This window comes from Chrysoperla carnea, chromosome 2 (assembly GCF_905475395.1).
Source record: "Chrysoperla carnea chromosome 2, inChrCarn1.1, whole genome shotgun sequence".
In the NCBI taxonomy this organism is placed as follows: domain Eukaryota; kingdom Metazoa; phylum Arthropoda; class Insecta; order Neuroptera; family Chrysopidae; genus Chrysoperla; species Chrysoperla carnea.
In genome coordinates this window covers 77,295,745-77,310,190 of record NC_058338.1, presented here as the reverse complement: position 1 = coordinate 77,310,190, position 14,446 = coordinate 77,295,745, and the positions used below count along the sequence as shown (strand labels likewise).

At 29.3% G+C, this 14,446-nt stretch overlaps 1 protein-coding gene across 2 annotated transcripts in view; it reads left to right on the top strand.

Annotated features, from left to right (window-relative positions):
• Positions 1-14,446, top strand: part of LOC123292091 (ETS-like protein pointed) — a 297,704-nt gene that overhangs the window by 204,248 nt on the left and 79,010 nt on the right. For both annotated transcript variants that reach the window (XM_044872620.1, XM_044872621.1), the window contains one exon: positions 6,794-6,910. In XM_044872620.1, coding sequence (XP_044728555.1) covers positions 6,794-6,910 — 117 coding nt within the window. The remainder of the gene's footprint in view (positions 1-6,793; positions 6,911-14,446) is intronic.

Here is a 14,446-nt window from a genome sequence, read left to right as displayed (position 1 = left end):
ATTCTAAAATTCTCGACAAAAACGGGAAAAATGTAAATTCGATAGTTCATTACGCAATGAAAATTTGATAGAAGTCAGTTTTTAAAATTTTAATTTTATGGTTTTTTTTTTATAGCTAGAAAATAAATTAACCGATTAATATAATACTAGAGGGATATCCACTCGGTTCGCTGGGTTTAAAAGTAAAGATTAATAAAGATAGCTCTCGCTCATTCCCTTTCTATAACACTCGAAATAATGGTAAGGATTGTTTTACATAGGTAAAATATATGTATGGTTTTCTATTTTTTTCAACGTATAATAGTCGTAATTTTTCATTGAGTATATCAGCAAAGATGGCCGTGAAATATTTTATATTGACTAATTTTACAGAAATCAGTAATTTATGGTAATGTCAAATTAAATTAATTTTTAAATTTTTTATTTTTTATTAATATATCTTTATAAATTATATATCATTGCTGTACAGTTTCAATTAAAAACCATCCGCTAGTTTTAGCGTGAAAACGTAACAAACAAACAAACAAAAAAACAAACATGCTATACTTATTTATAATATATAGAAATGGAGATAAAAAAAAGATGTTCCATACTTTTTCAATTTACCTATTCAATAAAAAAAGTTTAAATTTGCTCAGCTTTAACCAAAAATTTTATTTATTTGTTTTATGGCAAAATATTATTATGTTTTGTTTGAAAAAAATTTATTCTCAAAATTGGTGTGAAAAATTTTAACTAAATTAATGATTTTAAAATCATTTACAATTTAAATTGTAAAAATATTCACATTAATAATAATTTTAAGGAAAAACATTAATTTCAAAATGAATTATCATTCTTGTAGAATAGGAAAATAAGCTGCCTGTTTAGTTTTAAATAATTTAAATATTTCATATGTCTTTTTTTTTCAAAGTTCCGAATATGTTTAATGGTTGGATAAATTAAATATTTTATATGAATTTATGTCTATCATCAACTCATCATCTAAATAAGCAAAAATCAAACTTCCCAGGAGACCAATTCACGTTTTGGCTATCAGTGAACACACATAATTAATACGAGTAGCAATTATAAACTATTTTAGGTTCCACGTTGCGATGTATTATGATAAATGTGGAAAGGTGTTCATCAATTGATTATCAAAAAAGCTAATTATTTTCCGAACGATTGCCTTTTCTATATCTTGTGCTCGAAACGACATTTCATTAAACATTTGCTCTATCGTTTCTTATTCATTATTTCTTACGTTTGAAGTTACTCTCGACAGCACAATTTTCTGTAAATGCTGCTGTAATTATGAAGACTAGGCTTTTCTTATACCTTGAATGGTCACAAATGTAGAGAATGCTGTGGATATAAAGTGAAGTAGAAAAAAGGGTAAGATATATGGAAAATATATAAAAAAATTCGAAAATACGTATTTGCTTATGTGATAATCCCAAAGACATTTCACTTGGGTTTCTGAAAATAGACTCCATGCGAATTTAATTCAAATAGGTTCATTTTGTAGATTTCATGGGAGGACAAATATTTATTAAGTTCGTGACGTCGAAAATCAGCTCCTCATCGAGGAACTGTTTATCCTTATTTATAGCCATAACAGATACAATAAAAGTTTAAAGGCAAAAAAATTTTCTCTCGCGTTGACGCCTCTGTTTCTGCCTGATCACTAACAAGGAACATTTCTTGAATGATTTTGAAAATGAAAACTTTGAATGTGATTTTTCTATTTTTCCCGGCGAACTTATCTAATACATGTAATATGACAACATTACCAGAGAATAATTTTTTGTGAATAAATATCAAACACACCACATTTATTTGGACAAAAATAAAATGAGTTTGAAAATGATTTTGTAAGTAACGAATGAGTGATTTTATTATTCAATTCATGTAACTATCGAAATTCAAGGTTAGCGTCCACCGTACAGTAGCGAGTTTAATAACAAACACTGTATAACTAACGTCCACATATACATACATTCATTCTTGTTGTATATGTCGTAGGCAAATATTATAATCGACTGTAATAATAAACTTTTAGGCATTATTTAAAACGGCACATTCTTGACTAACGAATGGTTAACGTGAAGAAAGAAAATCTCTTTGGGATACGTTTCACAATGTGGCGGGTAGATTTAGCCAGATTGCAAATGGCGGATTACTTTTAGCTAAGTTGTAAATTGGGTTTCCTATCAATAATTAATTTCTCAATGTGGCGTCCAAATTTTGCCAGATTGTAAACGGCGGCCTACTTTTAGCTAGGTTTAAATTGGGTTTGCCTCATAGAAAATAGATTACGTAGCATATACAGGAGAGTTTTCAATCGAATTTCGAATCACACCCAAATAACAACCGATAAGGTGATCTTCTGAAGATTGTATATGATTCATTTTTTGCATACTGAAGAAAATTACATCCAATTGGCAATTTGACGAATGCCCACGTCTTGATTGCTCCGTTTCACACTACCTATGGGTACGTACATTTTCAAAACTTCTTCAATAATTTCAGCAGTAAACTCACGGTCACTGTTGCACGTTTTTATGACATAAACTCACTTTTATATGACAGTTCTGAGGTTATATTTACAATAGCGCTGAGCCACTAACGAGAAACGAAAAATGACATACCGGTGCAGCATATTGCAATTAGTTATGCGTTGATTAGCCGCTTTGAACGACGCAACCTTAGATCATCTATTACTAGATTTTTCCATCGTGTACCAAGTGTGTACATTTTTGCTTCTTAACAGAGACATGAACACCATATACACACAGCTGATAGAGAAACACAATAACAGAGCTTGTTATTCAATACGCATGTTCGTATTGACGGAAGTCAGCTACTTCCCTAGTTACTATTTGTTTAATTAATTCTTTGTAAATTTTCTAAAAAATGGTTAGATATTGTTTTATTTGCAAGGAATATTTTAAAGTAGACATGTATTACAGGATAGTAAAGTTTAATTATTAATTAATATTTATTAAATGGCAAATTATTGTATATTAAGGCATACGCATTAATAATTATGGTCTGTCATAATCAATGACTTTTCAATAATCTTGGAGAAGTGGTTCTTACTCTGTTTCCATTTTCTGTTAGTACATTTTCAAACAACGCAACATGTGCATACAATGCGGCGTATTTTCATTAAGCTAGTCAACCGGTCGTAATTCAAAAAGCCGTCGTTTTAAATAATGGCTAGACGTTTGTCCTTATGGTGGATTATAAGACTTGGCTGTAACATTTATATATTTGATTCATCATCATGTATATTGTATATCGTTGTGCTTGTTTGTGTTTATGTGTAATAAAACATTGTTTTATTTTTTTACACTATAATTATTTACTAAATATAGATGTGTACATGTATGATGATGCCCTTTGCCTCTGTTGTTCTCCCTTTGTTCTTCCATTCTTTAATTCAATTTAATAAATAGTATCTACAGCTAGTCATCATCAAATTTGTCGTAAACACTTTTATTCGCCTATGATTTACTCAGCGGCCAAGCGAGTAAAGGCATAATCGCCTTTAACCGTCTGATTACTGACTGAGGGGTTGCGGGTTGAAATCCAGACAGCGACACTCTGATCAATTGTAATTAATGGGACGGTAAATTGATCACACGCTTGTCGTCGCTTGGATAAGAACGAAGTAACCGACTCCACCCGCATCATAAATTTAACTGTATATTCGGATGTAGTTTTAAATGCAGATTAAAAATAATGATGAGGCCGGTCTCTGTTATAGATGGATGTCTGAAAAACGGAGGTATATCCCCATTATATTATTACAGCTAGTCGCCATCTAATTTCTCGTAGATACTTTTATTCGACTATGATATGCCTTGTAAAAAATCGATATTAAATTTGTACTGCATCTCAGCGATTTGTTATACATATGCCTTAGCAACAAACAGTTTCGACTCAAATTGTAGGTTTCACTTTTTTCAATGAGAATCACAAACTATTGGGTATTTGTTTCAATCTGCCGGTTAATATGCATTTTAACTAAAATATTTATCTACTACTCATTGAAATTAAAATTTTTCATTATTGGTATTTATATATCCGAAAAAGTTGATTGTGAAAAATTAATAAAATAAAAGAAAAGTGATTAAAAAAATTTATGTATATGTTATTTAGAAAAAGGAAACTTTTTTGTAGATTTTTCTGTATTTTCGAAAGTATAACAATTTTAAGTAAATTAAGTTGATTCTCGATAACTTACTAAATATCGAAAATTAACATAAAATGTACTTAAATTTATTCTTCATTGATTTGTTTTTAATTTAATAAAAAAAATATTATTCTTTTCACTCTCTCTTTGCTTGATAAATCTCCGATTTAAGGACTTGTTAGGTTTTGAATCGTAGGAGTTGAAATTCTTCAATTCAAGGCCATAATATTTTCCATATGTATTTTTGACATACAGACCTAAATTTAAAGCGATAAAATCTTAGTTATAAAAAAGCTTTTAGCTGAAGCTTAGCTGCGGTTTTATCTCATCATTATCAGAATTTTCTTATTTGAGAATTAATAACAAATCTATATTATGCAATAAAGAGAGAGAGATTTTTATGCAATAAAGAGATAAGAAAATTTCAACCTTATGTGAAATAAAACCTCCTTGGAGAGGAACTTTTTTATAAAGTACTGAAAGACAATAGAAGAAAAATTACTTGAGGCTTTAGTGAAGGAAAAGTCTTCATGATTACTGTTAGAGCATTCCTAAAATTGAGTTTTTGAGCGATCAATTTTTTTGATGGATGAAGTAGAATTTGTAAAATAACTATAAGTTTGAATATTCTATTAAAAGTAGGTCTATTTGGACCTACCTCAAACAACAAAAATTCGACAAACTAAAACGACGGAAATTCGTCAGACTTAAATAGCATTCAATAAATTCTTTGATCGTAAAATTATTAAACAATTCCACTTAAAAAATAAAATTTTCAGTTTTTTCTAATGCATTTATGCATAAAATAATTAGAATCAAAGGTGAAATAAATATTCTTGAACAAAAAAAGGCTCTCAATGAATTGTTTGATTGCAACATAACACAGACATAGTATATATAAAATGAAACTATACAGTATAGGTACCTTTAAACAATGAGACAGACATTATTATTATAGTTAGTAAGTTAATATATCTATCCATCGTTTACCATTTTAAAACACATTACATACACAGCCAGAACCCGTGTTCATCGGTGCGTTGAAAACAACTATTATAATATTAGATAGAACATTGATACGAGTTGAACCGAAACAACACGCATGCCAAAATACATTTTTTTATTACATACAATGCAAAAATTCTTTGAATTGTTATGAAAAATCTATTGTTCGAAATTTTCTCTGTAAAATTTTTATTAGTTTACTGTTTTATTTTTGTATAGGGGATGTTTTTAAGTCATTCAAACTAATGACTGATAATGATGATGATTAGTTTGTAGTCGAAATGTATATTTATATTATTTCAAGATTCTTCCACCGTAGATTCGATATAATAAAAAAAACCACAAGGTGAATGGTTTGAAAACATTGTACTGTTTTTGGTAAGGTGTATAAATTCATCCGCAAGATCAATAAACAATCTTTATTTTCAAAATATATTTTACTAGCGTGATACCCGCCGGCTTCGCTGGGCCTAAAAGTAAACACCACCGCGCTATAATCTACACCTCTCTTACATACACAGGTAAAATATATGGACAGATTTCATTTTTTTTTAAATTTTATAATGTCTTTATTCATCGAGTATATTAGAAAAGGTGTCCATCAATTGTATCTAGTTCAGCATTTTTACAGAAAACTGTAATTAATGGTTCAAAATGATACTGATAGATGGCGTAGTGAAGTGTCACAGATTAATATTAATTTTTTATTTTTTAATATATCTTTATAAATTATAGCTCACGTGTTATTATGATATACGAGCTATATTATTGTTAAGTTTCATTCAAATCCATTAACTAGTTTTTGCGTGAAAGCGTAACAAACTCAACAAGATAATAATTCAACAACTTCGCACTGCACTGTTATATCAACTGTCTTTAGTGAACTTTCCATATCGACTGACTGTTATTTCCACAGCATCCATAATTACACTTCATATTTGCCGTTCTTATTGAAACCATGTTCTATGTTACTTGAACTGCTTACATGATTTTCATTAGTTCGTATCGTCAATATGAATCGACTATTTATCGTTTGATAAGAAATTTAAATCAACAGGTTTCAGTAAATAATCAAACAACATGCAAACCTCGTCGTCATGAATGTTATGAAATATCGAGTGCCCTTGAAAATATGCAAGAACAATGCCATTATTGATGTCGAACTGAATCAATGCGGCTTTGTAATGGAAAAATTTTCACGAACTATCGTACGCAAGTTTTTTAAGTTTATAGTTCTATCATTTTTAATGAAAACCCTTTAATAGTAATTTATCTAAATACTAGGCAATTTTTATCTAAATAAAATTTCATTCAAAAATTATTCGTCATTTTACTTTATTCAAAGTTAGTTTTTTCGATTTTAATTGACATGTATTAATCAAATTTTTTTTCTGGTTTGGGAAAAGATTTTTCCGGTTGAAAGGACAAAATTTTATCAAATGACTATTTTCTAAAATGATATTAGAATGAAAGATTTGCAATGGAATTTTACACACAAAAAATTGTTGAAAGTGTTTTGCAAGCCCAGATAAACGATTTTAGAATCAAATTTAATTGATTTGATATATAAAACAGTTTTTTTAATTTTTTTGTTTTTATTTTCAGACATCCCGACGCAGGTGCCTCCACTGACGCCGGGAACGAACAAAAAGATGACAGAGGCCTTAAAGGCCTCTTTTGCATCTTGGGAAAAAGAACAAGTTCGTTTAAATATCACCAAAGGTAAGAGCTATAAATAAGTAACTTATATAAAATTTGTATATCCGTCGGTTTAAGAGTAAATGACATATATGCAAAAAAATTTCAGTAACCCTCAACTAATACGAGATATAAGCAATAAATTTTTTGAGTAAATTTGATTTTATTTTGCTAGCACATTTTATTATTCGCCTTAATTTTCAGTTTGTTATAAAATGGTTTCCTTTAAAAAAACAGCCAACCTTTTCGCCTGGGATATTAATTTCGAGAAACTACTCATATTTTCCTTAAATAGCGTCGGAAATATCTAAGGATCATTAAACAGGAAATCTGAAAGCATGGAAATGTCAGGGAATTCTGAATATCTTAAAAAGTTAGGTGATTGTCAGATCATTTTGAAACTTTTCTGGAAAATTAATTTTATATTTAAAACAAGTGAAAACAAACAATTGACTGAGTTAATTGTTGAAATACCATGTATAGGCAGTGTTGATAACTCTGTCACATTTCACATACATACATATCTGACATATTTAACTGATATTCTCATATAATGCGCAAGTGTTGATGCGCACTCGTTTGTTTTTTTGACGTCACGTAAATAACAAAAGATACTCACTTTGATATTAATACATACTATAAAATTTGTACCTAATTAACGCCCTCGTGGGTAAACAGTGATGTTAACAAAAAAATGTTTCAAACAAAAGTTGTTTATTTTTTTGTAAGGAACATTTTTTACATTTAAACTTTTATTCTATCTCTAACGGTTTACAAGATGGGTACTACGGACCCATGACCCAATTGACCCATGTTGCTCATTTACGAACTTGACCTCACTTTTTACGTCCTAAACACGCTGTAAAAATTTCAGCTTGATATCTCTTTTCGTTTTTGAGTAATCGTGACCACAGACGGACGGACGGACGGCCGGACGGACGAACGGACAGCCGGAAATGGATTAATTAGGTGATTTTATGAACACCTATACCAATTTTTTTTTTGTAGCTTCAATATTTTTAGGCGTTACAAACTTGGGACTAAACTTATAATACTATGTATATTTCATATATACATGGTATAATTATGTATTCTAAAGTAAAATAATATTGAATAGTGATTTTCCTATGATCTGTTACCAAATTTCCAATTGTTAAACCTTTGACTTGTTCGGATCCAGCTATCAAGTGCTTTAGGAATGTTTGTTGAACATCTTGGGAAAAACCAAAACGTACAAACTTTAATAATATCGATCGATACACGATCAGTCAAAAAGAAAATAAAACAATTTAAATAAAATGAACGAAAAAAATTTCCATTTAATGTTTAATTAAATTTAATATCTACTTAATGATCCTATACAGTATATTAAAAGTATAGATCATGTTTAATATACGTTTGGAAAAGTTAATTTAAATCTTTGGAAATCTTGGAAAAGTCAAGAAATTGTTTTGAGCTAAATCGAGACATCACCGATTAAACAAATATACTGATCATACTGATTAAACAAAAAAAAGCTTTCAAATATAAAAAGAACGGAATGTATCATAGGATACCCGGTATGAACTATGTTCCTATTGTATCTTCGTTTATAAGGCAATAACACTTGTTTGATTCTTTAAAGAATATAATTTTATAGCTACTTTTAGTTTTTATTGTATGAATTAGTTTAATATTAGTTTAAAATGGCATACAATATTTGCATACGTTACATTGGGTTTGATCAGGACATTTACTACTATATAACATAAAACTTCCATGTACTCTTTCTTGTTTTACCTCCCAACCAGCAAACAAATCAGCATGGTAACGTGCGAAAAATTTCAAAATTAATGTAAGAGTGGAATAATTTTGTTACCAAAATTTGTTGAAAAGACACTTCGTATAAGTTAAAATTTCCTAGAAAAATATTAGTGAATATTCACTGACCCAAAGCACATTAAATAAACAAATAATTAAAAAAAAAAATAAAATAAACAAACAATATAAAAATTAAAAAATAAAAATCCATATACTGAGTGCATATAAACCATTCTAGTTGCTGATTGGTCAATTCTAAATTCAATGCTGTTCATTGGATTGAACAATTAATTACATTTAATTATTATTGTTATGTTTGACCGCTAACTAAATAATCCTATAACAATAGGATATTATTTTAACAATACAAACAAAAATATTCAGTAAAATATTACTAAATTTGCTTACTAGATAAATATGGACCAAGAGCCAGCGTCAAAAAAATGTAAAATAATAACCTGTTGTGAAGTTAACCTGCATGTTTTGGAATTACTCAAAACAAGTCAAAAATTGACTTTAGGTAGCCCTTAGGTAGTAACAACACTGAGGAAGAGAAGCAAATTTTTAATGACGCACTCAACTTGAAATTCAGTGTCTGTTTTGTCCGACACACGATATACGAGTTTTTATAAATTATCGAACTACTTGATTTTACGAGTGATTCTACGAAATTTTTGGATTAAAGATCAAAAGATGAGATGGACAAATGGTTTAAAGTACAAAAGCGTGACTCTTTGAATAACGCTCTTGTCCATAGTTATTGGACTACGTAAGACGTACGTCCACACAAATTCTTGACATATTGTAAATAATTCCAAAATATGACATCCTTTCTCAATGTTGTTGGGCTATCTAGAGACTATTACGCTAGCTTTGTTTCTATAGAATCGCTCTAGTCTAATTTATTTGAGTTTTTGTGCAGTTATGTCTTCAAAAGACAAAAGAATATTTCTCGAAAATGGAACATTTTAAATGTACATTGATTCGGCTTTCAAATACCTATACTTTGGCACTTATCAACTCTGAGAAAAATCTCTGAAGTGCGTGAAATTCGAGAATTATCTTTGCGAGTTTTATAAACTTGTCTCAAAAGCTACTTAAAGAAAACATTTCCATAACAACATCATTTTGAGTCCAAGCTATAGACTGTACCTCCCAATTTATTTTTATCAATGAAAAGCGAAAAAAAAACAGCTTTGTTGATATTTCTAGGGAACACTCTTCTAAAAAGTATTAATTCTATTAGGGCTCACTTGTCGACAATAGTGGCTCAGTTGATTACAGCGTAACCAACTTCATACGCGGTATGCCTAGGGTAGCGGGTTCAATTCCCGCCGTCACAATAAAATTAATTGAATTAATAGTTGTAATGGGCTGATGTAGTGAGTGGTATGTGTATGATGAAGGTGTACTCAGTCTCTGAAAATAATTGGAGGTCTGATAAATGAAATTATCTGCGGAAAGGCGGTAATTCACATAATGTTATCACAATGGGTCTTATGGTCTGAGTGTGTCTCTTGTGGGTAGCCAATATAACCTAATCTAACCATAAGGGCTTAACTTTTGTACAGATTAACATAAATCTACCTTTTTTTATGCTGGCCCTTGATCTAATATACAGCATTCATTATTGAGTTTAGTATACGGTGATTGATATTTATATATCTGATAGAATTGGGGGGTGATTGAATTGGTTACAGGAAATCGCTTAGGCCACTACTAGTGAAAGTTTCCGGTCGCTCTCATTCATAACCAACCTCGTGTAACAGCATCCGGTGGTCAAGCAAAATCATTATATTTATGTATCAAATTAAAATCTCGTATGTTTGATTAAAAATTAATTTTATGTTATTTTATTAGTGACATGGTTGTGATTTGTAGTGTTAGCAGCATGATACGCCAGTAGCATTACTTAAAATAATAAAATTTCAAAATTTAAATGTATAAATCCAGCGTAGTTTTATTATTTGGAACAATTTTATTTAGATGCAGTCCTTAGATAGTCAGTCCATCAGCATTGAAAAAGTTATTGAAAGTTTTTATCAAAAGAAAAAATCTGTAGTCTGACATTTTAATTATTTTGTAGTGCAATTGAAAATTCACTGTGTCCTGCACTTAAAAAGCCGCAGCTTTGTCAATGGACAATGGACGTTGACTTTATTTTCGATCGATTTATTTAAGCAAAAAAATACACTTTTGATTTTTTCTCTAGGCGCTTAGTTTTCGAAATAAAAATCCTGGGAAAAAAAAGTTATTTTTCAATCTCTTAAGAAGGAATTCGATTAGCTAACGAAGCTTACGAACGACGGCTACGAATTAAAAAAAAAATTATTTAAAGTTTTTAAATTTAAGTTACGTAGAAACCCTATAGGTGGTTACTTCTCGTTCTTTGAGTTTTGTATTGACATAAATGGTAATCAAATTCAAGAAACAAATGTTTAAATCGATCTATTTCGAAGTAAGCATGAATGCAAATTTTCGGAGTAGACTAGAAATTTTTTATTGGGATTCTTAAAAATGGATACATTTTTTGGGCTAGGGATTAGATGATTTTTTGCTGCGCACTTTAAAACATATTTTTTTTTCGTAAAGTTTCACCATATTTTATATAAAATGTCATTATTTATTTGTTATTTATATGAAGAAGTACCTATAACATAATATAGGGATATACATACGTTTGTTTATATGTTGTTAATATAATCATGACTTATAAAAGCCTTATATTAGTCATGACTTACTTATAAAAGCTTTATATATAAAAATATATAAAATTAACTAATATATAAACCTCACTTTTAAGTAAACTAAGAAATAAAAAACATCTATCTTTATTATACTTAAAACTACTATCGTTCTAAAACACTATGAGCAAAGTTTAAACTACTATTATATAAAATACTTGTTTTAACGCAGGCATGGGCGAGTTATTTTAAGTCAAAGACACCCTTGTTATAACTTTATTGGGGCCATGAACTTTATCGTATGTCCCTTTATCCAAGAACGCATTGCTCATAGAGGAGGAAGCGAGACGGGTATACGACTCGTCTACCTATCTCAGTTTCTCTTATAGTAGTCTTACTCGTATTTTTGGTTGTCACTGGTTAGGTTGTCACTGTCTTACACGTATTTTAGATACAGAAGTATGAGTGTCTTCTCGAAGCCACGTTTGCCCATGCATGTTTTAAAGTCTTTTAAGTTTACCTTACAGTAAACAGAGACTTTTTTCTGCATTAAATTACAGGAGTTATTTTTTTTTATTAAAATAGGTTCAGAATCACGTAATGAATGTAATTGCACAAAAAGAGAGCAGGGGTCAATTTTATAGAAAATCGTTTTGGTCTTTATTTCCGTAAACGTGCACTTAATACTGAAAATGGTAATAACCTTTATTGTAGATAATTAAATTTCCTGTTTTTTTGTGAAATTTTTTTTTGTATCACTTACCGTTTATGACTTATACGACTATGACGATTTACTTTTTAAATATTTGACTGATATATTTTCTAATATTTGTGTAAAGAATAAAATGCTCATAGCTTAAATCGATAAACTTCTTATAAACTATTTATTAATATTATGAAATGTTATCTACGCTTCCACCATCAAAGATTTTTTATTTAATCGTTAATCCTGAAGATCCTGATCTGGATAATCAGACTTTATTAAATAAATGTATTGTCATCGATCCTTGATTGATGTGCGCAGTTTCAATTCAATCCGACGTTTCGAAGTGGGTGAAAATCACGTTCGATTTCCAATAAAGATTCTATTTCCATTACAAAACCACTTATAAATTGGTAGCGCTGTGTGTATATACTAGCAATATTTTAGTATTATACACTATTGTCACAAATGAATATAAGAACATGCTTTCATGGGCTATGATGAGTATGAAGAGTGATCTACTAAGTTAAAATTGAATTTTCTTTTTTCAATCTTAGCTATATATAAAATCGTATTTTATAAATATTTTTTTACCACCCTCAAATACAAGTAATGGATGCATCTAATTAGAATAGTATGTCATAGAAAGGAAATGATTTCTATATTCAGTTTTCTAAATGCATTTAATTTTCTTTATTATATATTTTTTCTGCCTATGTGGTATTTTCTCTTCATTCGATATAAATTTCCGTTTTATGAAATAGCTTTTCTAATATAATTTGCAGGACATATATGTATTTTAATATTAAATTTAATTTATATAACATGTGAAAACAAACAATAGACTGAGTTAATTGTTGAAATACCATGTATAGGCAGTGTTGATTACTCTGTCATATTACACATACATACATGTCACACATATATAACTGATATAGCCATAACATACATACTATACAATTTGCGCTCTCACAGGTAAACAGTGATGTTTACGAAAACATGTTTCAAACAAAACTTATTTATTTTTTTTATAAGGAACATTTTTTACATTTAAACTTTTTTTCTGTCTCTGCTGGTTTACAAGATGGGTCCTACAGACCCAAGACCCAATTGACCTATGTTGCTTATTTACGAACTTAACCTCACTTTTTACGTCCTCAGCACGATATAAAAATTTCAGCTTGATATCTCTTCGTTTTTTAGTAATCGTGATGACAGACGGATAGACAGACGACACACGACAGACGACTGACAGACAACCGGAAATGGACTAATTAGATGATTTTATTAACACCTAAACCAACATTTTTTTCGTAGCATCAATATTTTTAAGCGTTACAAACTTGGGACTAAACTTAATATACTATGTATACTTCATATACATGGTATAACAAGTGAAAATAAACAATTGATTCAGTTAATTGTTGAAACTATAGAAGACTCAAGCATACCAGTTCTTATGTCCCTGGGAAACAAAATATACCCTCAGTTTTCCACTTTCAATCGTCATATATATACGCAACGTCATATACATACGCAAATAGTTTTTTCGTTCGGGGAAGAGAAAGAACACCTCTGCGAAAACTATCAGCAAATCTTAAGTTTGTCAAGAAAATTATACCACTTAGACCTGATTGTATATAAATCTAAATTTTTCAAAGATATTGACTTTCTGAATTATAAGAAATAGAATTTAAGATAATTTTTTTTTATTTTTAATTTTTTGTTAAAAACTTTCTTCTCAATTTGGACCACTTTTCAAATAAAAGGAGAACTTCCGATTGATAAGTGATGATAAATAAAACATTTATAGTATTTAGATTATTCGATTTAATTTAAATTATATTATTTTCACAAATTATTAGAATCGTTCTTTTGATATGAACTTTTTAAGTGACATGTTAACTACGGAAGCCTGAATGGCTCACAATCAATTTATGACAAAGTGGCGCTACACTAGCTATTTTTTAAATGTGTACAAGTATAAAACCAACTTTTAAAAAGACACTAGTTCAATTTCAACAAGTGCACTTGTGACTTGTGGTATTATGGAAACGAACTTTTTTGAAAACGGTATTTTGTTATGTGCAAATTTCTAATTATAACGTCATAATAAACAATTAATAATACTTTTAAAGGTTAGAAATTAGAAATGTGCAGATGCAAAAGCAAAACATCAGCAATTTTGGCATTATATTTTTTAAATAATACTAAAGAAAATTTTGAACTAATTAAATACATAAGACAATTTATACACATTATCATATTATTATTAATTCCGGACAAATAATTATTAATAATTCCAGACAGTTTCGGTATTGTCTAATTAAATGATAATCATCATCGACTAACATCTTCAAAAAGGTTTGTTTC